This window comes from Argopecten irradians, chromosome 10 (genome assembly GCF_041381155.1).
Source record: "Argopecten irradians isolate NY chromosome 10, Ai_NY, whole genome shotgun sequence".
NCBI classification, from domain to species: domain Eukaryota; kingdom Metazoa; phylum Mollusca; class Bivalvia; order Pectinida; family Pectinidae; genus Argopecten; species Argopecten irradians.
Genome location: NC_091143.1, coordinates 40,362,170 through 40,379,615, shown reverse-complemented (window position 1 = coordinate 40,379,615; position 17,446 = coordinate 40,362,170). Strand labels below are relative to the sequence as shown.

Genomic DNA, 17,446 nt, shown 5'->3' with positions numbered 1-17,446 from the left:
TCATTTGAACAATAACTGGTATTTAATCGTGTATATATATATCTAATTAACACAAAAAATAATATAAAATAATTTATTTCGCCTTTTGTGCATGCGCAATCAGTACTTCATTCCATATAGGATATAGTGACACGGAATTTTTTCGGGATGCAATTAATTATTTTTCATATCTTTAACTTGAAGTAAAATTAGGAGCTCAAACTTTTCAATGGTGGTAATGGTGTAAAGTAAGTAACTTTTGTAGCTGAAGAAAAACACTAAATCGTCTGCTCCTGTTTTTGATAGTGAAAAAATTACCATTTGTCAGCGGTGGAGCATCTTTAATCAATGCGTGTTTTTTTTTTAATAAACTGTTAATGTGGGAAACAAAATTTTTCTCTGAATACAAGAAAAGGAAAATTCCATGAAAATTTAATAAGTATTCAATAAAAAAAATACATGCAACTATCTCTCTTGTACAGCTTCATATAATATATAAAAATAATTCACAATTTGAGAGACAACAATTCCCTCTCGTAAATACATGTACCACTTCAAATGTTGCCTACGCAAATATACTGGTACCATATATGTTAATGAGATTCTGATGTTATTTTTCAAGCATTACTATATAGAGGATACCGATTTAAGTGGAAACCCATTAAGAGTTTTATTACTTATTACTCTTGATGTGAGTTGTGTCTGGTTACACCAGAACTGTCCTATCTCCAGCACGGTGCCACTGGATCCTTCCAGAATACTGGCATAACTATTTAAAATTTCACACGTTCAAATTTATTCAAACTGTCATAACTCAGAATAATTTTCGAAGATGTTTTGCACGCCCATGTTTGGGAGTTATATAATGCACATCTTTGTCGATTGTCGTTTCACCATGTGTTCGCCTGATACACTGCAGAATAAAATGCATGCTAATCTTTTCCTAAATGATGGAAATTAAGTTTATAATTTTAAACCTTCTAAATTAGTCAAAGGTCTTTGAAATCACTTAAACGTTGTGTTTATGACGAAAACTGCAGCAAAAGTTTTGTGTTTCTGTTCATATTCCTAAACTTTGAGTAGTTCATACGCTTTTTCATTTTTAAAACCACAAAAATCTCAAAAATTTTCAAAAACAATTTACTGCAAAATTACGCGATATTGCTAACAATTATCTTAACAAATCCTATTTCAAAATTTTGTGGAAAGAATAATAACTAATTATAATTACCTTAAGTTTGCAACCAGACTTTAACATCACTAAAATTTGACTTGATAATCTTTGATCTCTGCGACATGTCAATCTAGGGGAAAGTAATCAAGTATTAGAATTCCGCTGAGAAATCCAATCAATAATTTAGGTCTGGTAACTAGTATGAATGGTAAATTTTAAGAAATATCCATTCATCACTTCATCTTTCTATCATTTTACCATTATGGACATCTTTCACCCAACACCTGTTTGTGTGCGTGATCTGTCATCGTGTCACATTATGTCAGCACTATCATTGATGACGTCATTTTACAATTTGAATTGTCACCATTATCAACTGAATTTTTCTCACGTTGCGGTGATATTGCAATGTTTTTTGGATAATTTCCGGAGAAGATTTAAATGCTATTCTATCAATAATTATAGGATTTTTTTGCGAATTCTATTCTTGAAAACCTATTTATTTTCTCAGCGACTCATTTTTATCGGAATTATAATTACCAATACATTTTCTTTTAAACAGGACACACGCGGTTTTCATCATCATAATTTAACATTAATGTGTACAACAGTATAATGTTTATAGATCTAAATGTGTCTGTTTATTTATCACTGTGGTATATATGTTTGTAATATAAATGTTTAACTTATCACTGTCATAAATGTTTGTAATTTAAATGTGTCACGGTTCACTAAACACTTTGTCATGTAATATAAACTTTTGACGCTCATATATAGTTTGTGTTGCTGGTATTAATGTTTTCATCCTAGTGTTAGATTCTGTAACTGTAGTACATGTAATATTTCAATGTTTCATTGTCCATGACGTTATACTAGTCATCCTTACACTTACGCCAGACATAACTCTCATACTTACCTATATCCGTTGTAGGAGAAGAAGGGACAGCCTGCCATGGACCCTGCACAGAGGGAAGCCCTTGAACAGGCCAAGCTGGACAAGCTGCTCAATATGGTCCGTGACCCACCGGCGGATGTATCTAAAGCTCCAGCAGCCACCGAGAAGAAATAGATCTATAAAATGAAACAAACAAAAAATCAGAAATTAACTCAAGTGACCAACGTGAGAGTGAAATTGAACGACCTAAAATAGCAAACAATACTCTATGTGATAGAACACGCAGTGACAACTGTGATAGCCAATTGTTGAAATCATTCACATACGGACATGGTCACAAAACTAGGATTTTATGCAAAAAATATCAGGAGGTTAAAGATGAACTATAGTTATAACTATTTATTATCGACAGCATTTTGGAAAAACTTGAAAGTGCTTTGTTTAATTTATATTCTTTAGTTATTGAAAAACCCTTTACAACGCCAAATTGGATTTTCAAGCATGTTACAAACGACTTAAAAGTTGTACTGTAGTGAGTATGCGATCTTTTTTCGTCATACTTCGACTAGGAATGCCATTTTCCAGACTACATACGTCATATTGTATACAATCGTTTTGTATAGGAAACGATATATTTGTATATGTAATGTTATTTTATGAGTACCTCGGGTACTACTGTTTACTTTATGCACTTTTATTGTGATATTTGTTTCATTCGTTCCGGGAGTGTATGATGTTGTGTGAAAGATATTGCGCGTGATTAAACATGGACATTATTATTATTATTCCTTGAGAATTTTCACATTTTACTTGTGTATTGAACTATCGATGACATGATTATGATTTAACCAAATTGCATACATGTATTTATATATGAATAAAATAGAATTTTCATGCATTTCAGAATTTTTGTAGTTTAATCGGTGTCCATTTGGATAACGATTTGAAATATTACCTATAGGACACACACACATCATATACTATAATTATCTTGACAGGGTGAAAACATGTTTTTAAGTTAAATCTTAATGTGCCGTAACCTTTATACTTATCAATCCAGAAGAGCTTATTGTATTCGCCATTAAAATATTACTATCATCTTAAGAATTACAATACTTACAGTGTATAGGTTAACAGCTGAAAATTATTTTGGCAGTTATATGCAAGAAGACACAACACGAATACACACAGTTTTCCCAAACATACACCATTACATACACGCAACAAAGCGCATACATGGGATGCTGTTCCTATACGACTCTGGCTGTTAATAGGTCATTCATTTCATCAAACAAAGAATACAAAGTACAATGTATACTTTGAAAAATCATAATTAGTGATTCCAATCCACGGTAATATTTCACTTTATAGCTCTGACTGATTTTACTTTGAAGACATCACACAATCTGTTTTAGAACCATGTTTCTGGTAGTACTCTACGTCTAAAATCTGGCCACATGAAATATGATGTCCTACCTTATTTTGTCCATGATACTGTCTCCCAAATATATCGAAATCAAAATGGTTTTTTTCTAAGTCAATGAGCAACACAAAGTCTATATTGTGCCGCCATGATAACGTCGGGGTTTTGCGCCTTTCTCGGATTTGTTTTCAAATTGTATGCTAATTAATCAAACATAGTAGGAAGTCAAAGGATTCATAGAAAGATAATTATCAGTTAATGCTAATAGTTGAGGTAGACTACAGGCACATTTTTCTCAAGAATTTTCGCACATTAACAAATGGGTGTATGAAACTTTCATATAAGCATGTATGTTAAAACGTAAAATATAATGTTCTGGGTTTAACTTATGTGGAATATCACAATAAATGATAGACCATAGCATGAACTTAGGACCGCCTACGTTTCTCATATCATTTTGATCATTATGCGACATCATTCCATACATAAACAGATGATTGAAGATGATCACAGGTAAACATGTTGATCTTATTGGAAATTTAACACGGCGACATTACATTATTGTAGATCATTCGGGCTCGGAGTCTATTAGATACGCCTTTTCTTTATTATTAGTTCCTTAAATTATATAATCCCCCATCAATTTACACAATAAGGCGTTTTATCTATTTTCGTTGTTAACCTCCGTTAATAACAGTATTACCTCCTACTCGGTGTTCGATCTGATGTAGTGTGAGCGATCAGAAGCCAAACAGTGTTTATCATCGTTTTATGAGTGGTTTCATTCTCACAGTAAGTGACCATTTGGTCTACTTTAAGTGACACAGAGTATTGCTTCATGTACACGGTATATTGGAGCACGAATCGTTTGAAATAGTCGGAGAAATGTCACGATATAATATTAAATGTTGATACAGTAAGCATCGTCGAAGACCCAAATATATACATACATATACACAATACATAAAGACAGCTAGGACGGGAAAACAAGCTAAAAGCTTATATTAATTCTTCTGAAACAAAAGCACGGCGTTTTGACATGGACATATACAATAACAGGACAACCAGTGAGACAATACATTTATACTTAAATAGAGATATCTCTCTCTATATATATATATTTTTCCCGTAGTACATTAAAAGTTCACTACCTTTCCGAAACGGGATTGATGATTTTATAGAGTCGCAAAAGTTATCAGTTTACCGGCAATACTACACTTATCATTACCTTTTGAACAATTTAATTTAAATAAATAAAATGTTAATTTTAGAAACCTTTAGATTTTGCTCCGGAAAGGTAATGTTTAATATAGAAATATACTGTCAATAGACAATTAATTTTGTAGTTACTTTTCAATTTTAAAGTGATGAATCTATATGATTTTCGTATACATCTACTGCAGACATTTAAAATAATAATTTTGTGATAGTAAATATAAAGTTATAATTATTAATTAATTATGTAGTTTTACAAATGATATTGATTGAAACCAGTGATAAAACAAGAAAACCATACAAGGTATGAATTACTAAAATCTTTTACTGTAAAAGATGAACTTCTGTACCGAAACAAAAATTTCCTCCTTCATGTTATTTTCAAGTGAAGGATCACCCCAAAAAAGGATATCTAAATTGTCAACGATATTATATTTTGTGAATATACCTGAAAGATATTATTGCCTAATGTCAGCATATTTGATACAATTGAACAAAAAATGAAAAGACTTTTCTATTATAAATCCACATGCACAACGAGGTGAATCTATAAGATTTTTACCGAAAAGATGTTGGTTTAGTAAACTGCATTCTAGACGCAACCGAGCATGAAGTATTTGGTCTGATCTATTACCTGTGTTAAAATAGCTAAACGGTGTTCTTATGATTTCATCTTCAAAGTATTATTGAGAACCTTAATAGAGGAATTTTCTCTTACATCTACTGGAGGTTCATTCCATGCACGAGTCGATGAAGATAAAAAAGATTCATAATACAAATTTGTCTTTGTGCGAATTATTTGATGCACATCTGATCGTCCAGTGTTGTATGTATGAATTGCGGTTGGTCTAGGGGGTAATATGGAGGAAAGATATGTTGGAGATGTGTTATGAGCCATTTTGTGATATTGTAAAAGTTTATATTTTCTACGACGTTCGACTATCTTTTCCCATTGTGTGTCTTTATAAAGTAATTCTATTTTCGAAAGTTTGGTTCCCCCGTTATAATTCTGTTTGAACACTTTCTAACCTATCAATTAAGTATTTTGGAATATTGTCCCAGATTACATCCACATATTCTAATATAGGTCTAATGAATGGCATGTAAATGTGTTGTATCTATCAAGTGTAAATTTTAATTTTCTCAGTATGTTTTATCTTTTAGAGGCTGATTCTATAATATGGTCTATATGTATATTCCAAGAAAGATTTGAAGAGAACCAAACTTCAAAATGTTTGTGATTGGTAACTTCAGAAACAACACTGTTATTTAAGTAAATGTCTCCATGATCGGATCCTAATAATTTCCGTGATATTATTAAACTTTCTGTTTTGTTTGGGTTAAAAGACACCAGCCACGTATCAGCCCATTTTTGAATAGTTTCAAGATCATTATTCAACATTGATCTTGCCACATTTGGATTATTAACAATAACGTACAGAGAAGTGTCATCTGCAAGCAGTTTAACGTTACCTCGTAAATTTACAACTATGTCAATGATATAAATATGAAAAAGTAGAGGACCGATTATTGACCCTTGTGGTACACTCGCATTAATTTTTTTGAAGTTTGAAAGTTTACCGCCAACAACTACTCTTTGCTTCATATTTTTGAATAACTTTCAGACCATTTAATAATGTTACCCGATAAGCCCGCTAGTTTCAATTTATAAATCAACCCCCCACGCCAAACACGGTCAAACGCCTTACTTATATCACAAAATACTATTCTAATTTCTTTCCTTAAGTCTAAAGCTTTCCTAATATCATTTGTAATATAAAGTAGCTAATTAATTGCAGAATCACCGGATGTAAAACCCGACTGGTGTTCCGTGTTTCATCTTAAAGGGGGTATAGAAACAGATTTTTTGGAGAAGCGAGTAAACGTGTTTGCTAATTTCCACCATTGTCGAGTGCATGGTTTAGTAAGTTTAAGTATATTTGACAGTTTAGTTTTGTAATCTGCCTTGGCTTTTCTTATCGCATTAACACAATGAATTACGTAACTTTTTGAACTTATTCCAATGGATTTGACTTTGAGTATGTTAAGCTTTCCTATGCATACGTTTCCTAGCTCTTATCACAGCTCTGATATTGTTATGCATCCAAGGGGAATCTCGAGGACAAACAGTAATTATTTTGTTTTGAACTGAACTGAACATGCAGCACAAGTTAAAATTGATTCGGTTAAAAAGTTAACAGCATCTTGTGGAGGGCAATTATTTATATTTACCTGCCGAATATAAATAATTGCCCTCTGTTAACTTTAAAAATATATATTTTGAATATAATTTTAGTTAAACGAGTCAAAATAATAAGTACTATTGTTTTATTTCTATTGCATTTTAAAGATAACTCATATAGAGTCATACCTATTCTTACTATTTATTGCATTTCAACATTATCTTTTTCATCTATATACGTAATAAGTTGCGTTTTTTCTCGCTAACTAGTGAGGTATCTAAAATTGATAATAAATAAGTACATGTATAAAAGATAACAAGATAGTGAAATTGATCAATATATATTATTTACACAGTGTCAGATTCGTATTGTGAAACTGTATCACCAAAATCGTATACAAAAGTGTGTCCAAATTAGAGTAAACAAAATCAAACGTATATAAACATTTCATTTTATACACATTTCGTCAATCAAGAGTTAAATTCATCTTATTCTGCTACATTTGTATATTTATCATATTCATCACTATGTATAAATGCACTTTATTTAACTGTGTTTTCCATTTTACCATATCTCAAAACATATCTCAATCAAGCAGTCGATGGAACATCTGCAGAATGATACGTAGTCATGGGACGTGTCATACTTAGTATGGGGTATTAATTTCATTAGACAATTATTTCACTAAAAGAGAAATAATAATAAGAGTTAAAAAACATTCAAAACATGCAAAATATTTGATATGGAGAACAGTAAATGATAGTCTGAAAAACTCCTCAATTCACATTAAATATAGAACTGCTAATTTGTCTGAAAATCAGTCATTGATGTGTCTCAAAATCACTTCTTAAAGTGATACAAACTACCCCTGAAAAACTGATAGTATGAAAATCACTCCTGCAATGTAAAATACATATAGAGAAGTGCTAATATTATAGCATGATGTTTGTTACAGATATTTATTTATATATCTTCAATCACTGAGTTTTATCATCACCTAATAATACCCCAATAACATGTCCTCATTATAGAAACACTTAGATAGGCCTACATGTTCATGTATCCTTCCGCTAGGATGGCTTATCCGATCACATGACCTACATGTGTGTATATATATATATATACCCACTATCTTCAGATGTATTTACACAGAAACCTACGAGGGTCTAGTCATAATAGAAACTTATAGTGATACTCCTCAGGCAATGGCAGGCAAGGCCTTACCGGATCCTATCAAAAACCCTAAAGTCAAATACACAAAGGTTAGTAAAATACATGTTTTTAAATATTTGCATTTTGAATCCTTTCGTATCTGCATATTATTTTAAAACCCGAATGCTTTTAAAACCTAGCTGTGGTAGTAATACCAAACGTTACCTGGATGCAAAGAATCATACAATTTGATAATTTAAAGTTATAAGCTTATATCGACCTGGACTTGAAACCCTTGGGAGAAACAAGTTAGATAAACAAAGCGAATCCACAGCGTTCCATATTTTAAACCATTCATTGTGTAGGTGAATATTTTATATGTTATGTTTTTATTGGGCTTTATCTCTACATGTGTAGCATTATGCGTCTGCAGTGTAGCAGACTTCATATTATAACTAATATGCATATACTTTTTAATTTTATGCATCATATTTAAAAGTGTATGCAATATCTACACAGAAATCAATAATATATACTATACTGAAGGTTATTGTTGATTATATCAGTTTGATACCATACAAGATTTTCGTTATCATTATACTGTGTAGTTACCACTTTTCCTCATAGATTATTTATTAGTGGTATATTTGCTGATATGTCTACTCATTGTAGTCCGCGCTTCAATGAGATAACGCTATTAAAATGCTTATAGTTTCGCCGCTATCACAATGAGACACAACACTAATATACCGCAGCCTTCATACACCGCAACACATGGGACCGTCCTCAAATGATCCTAGATGTTTATATACTTTTAGTGGGACGTTGAATTTAATAAACCAAACAAATGCAACACAAAATGTTTACAATGTGATACACAGGTGATAGCTTAATTGGGACTAGAAAAGACAAGTTTCAACATAAACACACTGTCATAGTGCCAAACAATACACATTTTTTTCTATCTGGTCTTTCTTTCTTTGCGGAAATTTATCCAGTACTATGAGCAAAAGTGTTTTTTAAAAAATCGCTACGCATCGTAGCTACTGTGTCTGTTTATTTTTCTATCTATCTATCTATCTATCTATCTATCTATCTATCTATCTATCTATCTATCTATCTATCTATCTATCTATCTATCTATCTATCTATCTTTCTATCTATCTATCTATCTATCTATCTATCTATCTATCTTTCTTTCTTTCTTTCTTTCTTTCTTTTCTTTAGGAATCACTACAATAATTGAACTGTTTAATTGTGCTGTAAATTTAATGTATCCAGATTACTTATAAAGTTTATGAACTATGTTAACTGTCGGTATATATTTACATGTTTAGTGTTTGGAAGACGAATAAAGGAGGACAATTTGAATGCATAAGTGGTTCTATCCGGTAATAATTCGAATTACATTAACTGTATGCGATTCATTAAACATGGTTTCTTATGCAGGCATTTATTTGAGCATCACTATGGAAAGTTAAACGTACCGATTTTTAAGATTAGTTTAAATGAACGCCTCCATAATTTTCTGATGTCTGGAGTCCATCATTTCTTACGGCATAATGCATCAACTAATTTGAAAAAAGCAATTAACTTTTTCAAAGTTGTCCGTCACCTTCCCGAAGCTAACATCCGAGAAAGTTCAATTTCAACACGATTTGATTGATATCACATTCATCAAATGGATTGGACATCAGGCTACGCCTGTTTAAGTCCTTTCCAAGTCCTTTCCAAAATTGAAGTCCGAGAGAGTTAAGATATGAGTTTGTTCCTAACGTCATTTTGCCGTCTGTATTTCTCACAGCTTTTCATCAACAATGAATATGTGAACTCAGCCAGCGGGAAAACCTTCCCCACTTTGAACCCAAGTACAGGAGAGAAGATTACAAACGTTGAAGAAGGGGACAAGGTAATACATTTAATCACAGTGTAAAACGCTAATTTTGACTAATTCAAATTGATAGCTTGGCATACTAGAATAAAGATATTATATTTGAAATATGTAACAAGCGAATATACAATGTAGAAAGAGCACGGTGCTCGTATAATCTCTGCATATCTATTCACAAAATGATATTTTTCGCAGGAAAAACTTCTTATTATATTTCAATGACATTAAATTTTGTCGAATGAATCGATGACATATCTTTATATTTTAACTTCACACTTATATTAGATTTTATGGAAATATGCAGCATAAAATTATTTTTGATAATGTTAAAGGGACAGTTCAGTCTAAGAGAACATTAAAATGTACATATATCGGAAAACCCCAGTTCCAATGGAAATTAGATCAGTCGGATTTACTGTGATATGCCAAAAAAAGCCCATGGTGGTGAAATGCGTGTGAAATGTTTAAACTCGATCGTTGTCCGCCATTACACATTGTGGTCGAACATATTGTATGCTGAACCCTGTCCCTTGCTCGTAGATTAATGCAATTTTTACCTAGAACTGCTCAAATCGCTCTGACAGTAGTGTGTTTACCTTATTAGGTGAATGATCTTGCCTCAAAATAATTTCATCACCTCCTCTGTGGTTACGTAGTTCATTTGTTTAACGTGTGTGACTTTGGCTAGGTTATGAGTACAGCGTATACATATTGTACCTGCTTAATCGTATTGATCAACGATTTGTAATTATAATGCTATCAATTAAAATACTAAACATTGACGTGGAATTTGTCAATATTTTATTATGTTATATGTTTCATAAGGAATATCAAACAATATATTTATGCCATAGTTTGCTTCTTGGTTATATAAAAGAATTAACCTGAGTGAATTATCTCTTTAAAAGTTTATATAGAAGAAGTTTAAAGAGAAGGTTCTCTTGTAAGACACATTTATATAATTCAAAAGGCTGACATTGACAAGGCTGTTAAGGCAGCACAAACAGCCTTCGAACCGAAATCGCCATGGAGAATGATGAATGCCAGTCAAAGAGGAGTTCTCCTGAATAAACTGGCTGACTTAATGGAGCGGGATAGAGTCTACATATCGGTTAGTAATGCCTAGAAGTATTGTGATTAAAAACATTTGATGGAATTAATTGTAAATTATTTTGAAAATTAGTTTAAACAAAAAAAAAACAAAAAAAACTTCAGAGTCTTCCTTTCAATATCTTCACAAAATGTGTCATTAATTGTTTATTAATAGTATACCGGCATTAAATATTTTTGAGTCTGGAAACCGTACACAATTGTAAGCCGATCTTAAAGAGTTAGCAGGATTTATCAATGATAATGTAGGATTGTGTTATCTATTAAATGCTTTAATGTATGGGTCAGTGTCAATACAAGTGTGTATAATGTCATTTTGTTTTTAGAGTCTGGAAACCCTAGACAATGGTAAGCCTTTCCGAGATATGTACCAGAATGACATGACGATGGCTATCAACACAATCCGCTACTACGCTGGCTGGACAGACAAGATCATGGGCAAGACCATCCCTGTCGGTATGTAACTATGGCAACTTTGACTATGTCGCTAACGTTGATATCATTCATGTTTCCTTGACATTGAAATTGTATTTTTTTGTCTTCCGAAAAGGATTTCAGTTAGGTAAAACAAATTTGATAGAGCAGTTATGACATAAACTATTTATGTACAGTCAATTAAACCGGTCATTTGGTGCCCAAGAAAAGTGGTCTCTTTGAGCGGATGGTCTTTACACAGAGGTGGTCGCTAAGGCAGGTCGTTACTCTACTATTATCTTCATATTGTCTACAAAGCATTGTCGAGTTAAGTCGCCATTTCATGTATTGACTTCTAAAATGATCACCTAATGCAAAAAATAAGTTGTATATTATTGTTTATTTCTAGATGGACCATTCTTTTGCTATACGAGACACGAACCTGTTGGAATATGCGGACAAATTATCCCGGTAAACTGCCAACGCCTGCGTATTTCCATGTTGTTAACAAAACTGTGATTTAGTATAAAGTTTATTATCAGTAAATATCTCAGTGACATGACTGATTACGCACTCAATTTCAACAAATACATTTTTCAAGATAAGATTTCACAACGAATATATATTCCAAAATAAGCTCAATAAAACCCAGTAAAAGAAACATATAGGACTAGAAGGTGCTGTCATCGCTTAATAAATAATAATAACACTACAACAACAACAAAAGCCAAAACAAGCAAATAAAAAAACATAAAAGCCAAAAAAAAAATCTTTAGATGAAAAAAAAAGCAAAAAAAAAAAATAATAAAAAAAAAACCACGGACGACTTCATGTATTAAAGTAAGTATGTTCATATCAATTAATTTATTAATTTCCTCTTAATGACTTTGCGTACCATACATTGTATACCTATACCAGTATATGTATCTACATAGTGGAATTTCCCGGTCCTGATGCTGACGTGGAAGGTGGCTCCCGCCCTGGCCTGTGGTAACTGTATAGTACTGAAGCCTGCCGAACAAACCCCTCTCACAGCTGTTTACATGGGGTCTCTCTTCCGGGAGGTATGACTCTTTGTGTATTATATTATATTATGAATTAGTAAAGAAAAGTCTAATTCAACTAACCTGATTAAGCTTGAAATAGAAATGACATTTTCTTCTGTAAAAGTAAGTAAAACCATTTTCGTTTTTGTTCATATATTGTACTTAACATTGTGCTTATGTTGAAATATGTAGTTTTACCTTGTATTTGTCTAAGAGTTACAAGAATATCGATAACTAAAGGCATTTCGTCATTTCGTTTTGCATGGAAACTAGCCTTATGCTTCTTAATGATCCTTAATATAGCGTTTCAAGAACGTTTCAACCTATATCTCTAAAACACACAGATATACAATCAAATCACAATCTTCACTTAAATAATTAGCATAGATATATTATTACGTTTTGTTTCTGATAAATTCTTTTTCATCAGCTGTCTATGTATTTATGTTAACATCAATAGGCTGGTTTCCCGCCTGGAGTTGTAAATATAGTACCCGGATATGGACCAACCGCCGGAGCTGCCATTTCTAGTCACCCTCATATCAATAAAGTAGCATTCACCGGTTCAACAGAGGTAAGAATAATCGATTTTGACCCAATAAATAATAAATATTGAAGATTTATCCGTATGCTTATTGATGTAACGTAACAGTACATCCTCATTGAAACTTTTCGTTATAGGTTGGGAAACTTATCATGAAGGCTGCTGCAGATTCCAATCTGAAGAGAGTAACACTTGAGTTAGGAGGCAAAAGTCCAAATGTTATATTCGCTGATGCTAACTGTAAGTAATACGATCTGGTGGTAAATATGCTAATACAAATATTATGAATGATAGATTTTTGATATTTGGAACGATTTGTCATGAAAGTTTGTATTACTTGGTTTGAAAATATATCTTCCATTATATAATTTTCAACTGGTTAATACTTATCTTTTAAGAACTTTTTTCAGTGGACTTCGCTGCAGAAATGTCCCATCAGGCACTGTTTTACAACCAAGGTCAATGTTGTACAGCAGGGTCAAGGACATATGTTCAGGAGGAGATTTATGAAGATTTCAAGAACAGACTCGTCAACAGGGCCAAATCCCGGTCAGTTGGCGATCCGTTTAACCCACAGTTTGAATCCGGTCCACAGGTAAGTTTTTTTTTTTATATATGAATGCCAAAAATGTTTGCCGAATAAAATTTGAAATATAAAGTTATCTACTCTTCATAATATCTAATGGTGACCTTTGTGTGCATGCCACACGTAAGTATTAATTTGATAATTAATGTAATCATAAAAATGTTCATATCATATGGCATACATGTATGTAGATCATTCGTTATAAATCCGAAATTTTACTAACATTCATGGTTCCTTTTAATAAACAAAGCATTATCATGGCATTAATACTGTCATCATCTTCACTAGCCAAGGCTTCTGATTACGTTACACTCAATGAACGTTCGTGAAGTGTAACGTAATCAGAAGCCTTGGCTAGCGAAGATGTACTGTGATTGGTTTTCATGTCTCTCGATTATTTATTGTTAGATCGATGAAACACAATTCAAGAAAATCCTTTCTCTCATCGATACTGGGATAAAGGAGGGCGCCAAATTAGAATGTGGAGGGAAAGCCATCAAAGGCAAAGGCTACTTTATAGAACCGACAGTATTCTCGGGTGTTACAGAAAAAATGACAATCGGTAGAGAGGAGGTGAGTTGGTGGTAACACGGCAAAGTGATCTTTGTTGTGTAATATCGAAAATGACCATGGGAGGAGAGGAGGTAAAACCTTAACGCAAACATACGTATGGGGCTTTTAGAGAGAAGAAAAGCTGAAAGTAGTTATATGCAATTACCTCTCTTTTGTACAAGAAAAATACACATGACAGAAAGAAGGTTATTCGTATGGGTGGTCGGTCAAAGTGACCTTTGTTTCGTAATGGAGAAAATGAGCAAAGAGGAGGTAAAATGGAGCAGCAAATGGCGAAAAATACTAACGTATTTCTCTTAAAATATATGAAAAAATACGTATAGGCAAAGAGGAAGTTAGTTGATATATCTTTTGTGCAGCATGAACAATTTCAACTTGTAGAAAGGAAGTATTATTATTATCGAATTAGTTAACCAAATGCATTTTGTATGGAACAAGTGGTGTCGGTCATTTTTCATAGTTAGATACTAAATCAAGGAAGCGGTGGATGAAATCAAAGAAGAATTCGGCTGAACGACTATTGAATACATCCCAGTTTAGGAAAAATGAAGTCTAAAGTCAATGAAATAGAGACAACAATAGATTATTTCAGTGGTCTATTTAGGTAGAAGCATAACTATAATACTGTTGCATAGAAAGCTCAAAGTGATTTAAAACACAAAACAACTATTGTTTTGTCTTCGATTTTTACACTTATCAAACATCTTTGATATAATACAGACTAGAACATCACTATTTGTTTACTCCGTGACAGATCTTTGGACCAGTTCAACAGATAATTAAGTTTAAGGATATGGCGGATCTGATTGAGAAAGCGAACAATACAGATTATGGACTGGCAGCTGCTATATTTACTAACGACCTTGAGAGAGCCATCACCTTCAGTAACAATGTCAAGGCCGGATCCGTTTGGTAGGTGACTGTACAGTAGCAGATCATTACTTCTATAAATAGGTTGAGAATATGATAAAATGTTTATTTGTCAAATCATTTCATTTGAAAAAATATACACGTATAACTTACATGTCTAACTTACAAGTAAAACATACTATTATAATAAGACTTAACATTTCAAACCTAATAACATATTTGAGTAGCCAATTACACTTTAAAATGTGTGTCATTTTAGACAAAACGTACCGTGTTAAATTAATACAGTTTTTATGCTTATGAAACATCCAGTGCGTCACAATTCATGTGAATACCATTGTGTAAATTTGATTTAAACATTACATTCTAGGTTGGCTGTAAGCCTTTTTATTATACATGTATACTCGTATTATTTCCAAAAGCATATATGCTTTGTAGGGTAAACGCATACAACGTCATTTGTCCACAAAGTCCATTTGGTGGATTTAAAATGTCCGGAATCGGCCGAGAACTGTAAGTATTGTATAAATACATTTGTCTTCACAATGTCACGTTTGTCTTACCTAAAATAGCAAATAAATATACGGTAAATAATGGTGTGTCCATTAATAATCGATGCATGGTAAAATGTATCTCATTTTTTATTTACTTAGATGAGTTACTTATTCATATACATTTATACACATGTAGCTAGCATTGGACAAGCTCTAAGGGACACCGATTTTCTTTTCAATTTTGTATATTACAAATTTCACATTGTGAGGTGGTTTTTTTTTTCTAAATTATTAACCGCTAAGTTCTTTTCAGGGGAGAATACGGCCTTCAACAATACACAGAAGTCAAAACAGTAAGTCTATTTATTTAAACGCTTGTTTTTGAATTTCCAAATAATAACGCTTCGTTTTCAAATTAAATTTATAGTGTATTTCATTTTATCACATAACTGGCCCAATAAAATAATAACACAATGAAAACAATATAAAATCACCAGGTCCGTCTTTAATTCATTTACGAAAAACTTGGTCCAACCAGTCAAACCGTATAATCGAAAACGGCCGGAGTGATTTCTGCTCACAAATTTTGTGACTTCAAATTTCATAAGTACCTACCTAAAACGGAGGTTACTCTGTAATATAAAAAGACTAAATAACTGTACTCGTGAATAGGGAATTTATTCTTTGTTGTTTTCTTTCAGGTTTTAATGAATCCAATGACAAAACTTTAGTACTGTCGGGATCATATAGAAATCAACTCTGAACAACACCGAACGGTGCGAAGACATTTAAAATAGCACAGTAGTTGTAATAGTACTACGTTAGCTTTTTCACAGTAAAGAAGGCGACGTAATGCACAAACACCTATTGTTAAGAATAAATGTGTCAACTATAACTGGACTAGAGATACATAGTTTGTATACTCAGCATTAAAAAAACATTGTTCATCGATGCCAATAACTGACCTCTGAATTTTTGCGTAAACAGTTGAACCTAACTTTACCGACTCCCTTTAATATCCGACATCATTTATCATTACGGAGACATCTCTAACACTAACTATGTAAACATTGATTTACCCTGTTTTTGCTGGGACCTGTCTTCTTCCGAATCCGACATATATATTTGGAAAAGAGAATATATTGATATTTTCTCTCTCAGTTGACTATTTATCAGATTTCACTGTATTATATTCCAAATTTTTCGTTATATAATTTCAACAAATTCGCGAAAACTTAAATTCGGGATCAAGGGTTGTTGATCATTATGCAGTTTTATATGTTTGAGCTCTCTCGGGGAAATTACGCGAAAAAAAGTTTCGAGTTCTCTTACATAATTACACGATTTTATCTCGTGAAAATGAAGTGTTTCACAGTTACTTACTCAAGAACAGAAGATTCATCTCTACTTGTGGGAGAATTTGACGTCAATTGAAATGCAACGTGATAAGCATTATTATATTATTGTTATCTAATTCAATTGAAATTTAGTAAAAATAAGATCTATGGTAATTTAAATAAGTTTATTTTATATGTTACACTCATTTCTGTTGGGTAGAAATTTGAGATTATTTTGTAAAGCTTGAAAGAATTGCACGTCAAGTATTATGACGTCATATAATTACAGGAAGAACGAATTTTAAAAACGGCATATTATTGGTCCAAGTAAACTATTGGCAAAGATATCAATATGCCACAACTCAATGTGTCTTATTGTAAAACCTAAGTAAATAAGCATGGTATACAACTAATGCCTGACTTATACCTCACTGAGTTATTCAAATCAAATCATAAGCATTATGTGAAGCCCGTTGATGTAATAAAGAAGCTGTTCAGACGATTCTATTACTGCCCTGTTATTTTTGTTAGTATATTATATTTTTTTTAAAGAAGACAAA

General features: G+C 32.4%; 2 protein-coding genes across 10 annotated transcripts in view; both read left to right on the top strand.

Annotated features, from left to right (window-relative positions):
* Positions 1 to 2,946, top strand: part of LOC138333898 (dynein intermediate chain 2, ciliary-like) — a 28,926-nt gene extending 25,980 nt beyond the window's left edge. For all 9 annotated transcript variants that reach the window (XM_069282546.1, XM_069282547.1, XM_069282548.1 and 6 more), the window contains one exon: positions 2,085 to 2,946. In XM_069282546.1, the coding sequence (XP_069138647.1) occupies positions 2,085 to 2,222 (138 nt within the window). In that variant the 3' untranslated portion in view covers positions 2,223 to 2,946. The remainder of the gene's footprint in view (positions 1 to 2,084) is intronic.
* A 5,035-nt stretch (positions 2,947 to 7,981) lies between these two features.
* On the top strand, positions 7,982 to 17,432 carry LOC138333899 (retinal dehydrogenase 2-like). The gene is made up of 14 exons (XM_069282552.1): positions 7,982 to 8,131; positions 9,826 to 9,930; positions 10,883 to 11,023; positions 11,349 to 11,478; positions 11,846 to 11,907; positions 12,372 to 12,500; positions 12,943 to 13,056; positions 13,164 to 13,266; positions 13,437 to 13,621; positions 14,021 to 14,185; positions 14,940 to 15,097; positions 15,494 to 15,568; positions 15,863 to 15,902; positions 16,251 to 17,432. The coding sequence occupies exons 1-14, from the start codon at positions 8,075 to 8,077 to the stop codon at positions 16,278 to 16,280; spliced, it is 1,494 nt and encodes a 497-aa protein (XP_069138653.1). The 5' UTR covers positions 7,982 to 8,074; the 3' UTR covers positions 16,281 to 17,432.
* Positions 17,433 to 17,446: the final 14 nt, after the last annotated feature.

Bases quoted from the DNA above. Each gene is read 5' to 3' on its own strand.
- LOC138333899 (XM_069282552.1), top strand. From the start codon at position 8,075: ATGGCAGGCAAGGCCTTACCGGATCCTATCAAAAACCCTAAAGTCAAA. The intron at 9,931-10,882 runs GTAATACATTTA...ATAATTCAAAAG, and splicing joins ACGTTGAAGAAGGGGACAAG to GCTGACATTGACAAGGCTGT. The intron at 11,908-12,371 runs GTAAACTGCCAA...GTATCTACATAG, and splicing joins TATGCGGACAAATTATCCCG to TGGAATTTCCCGGTCCTGAT.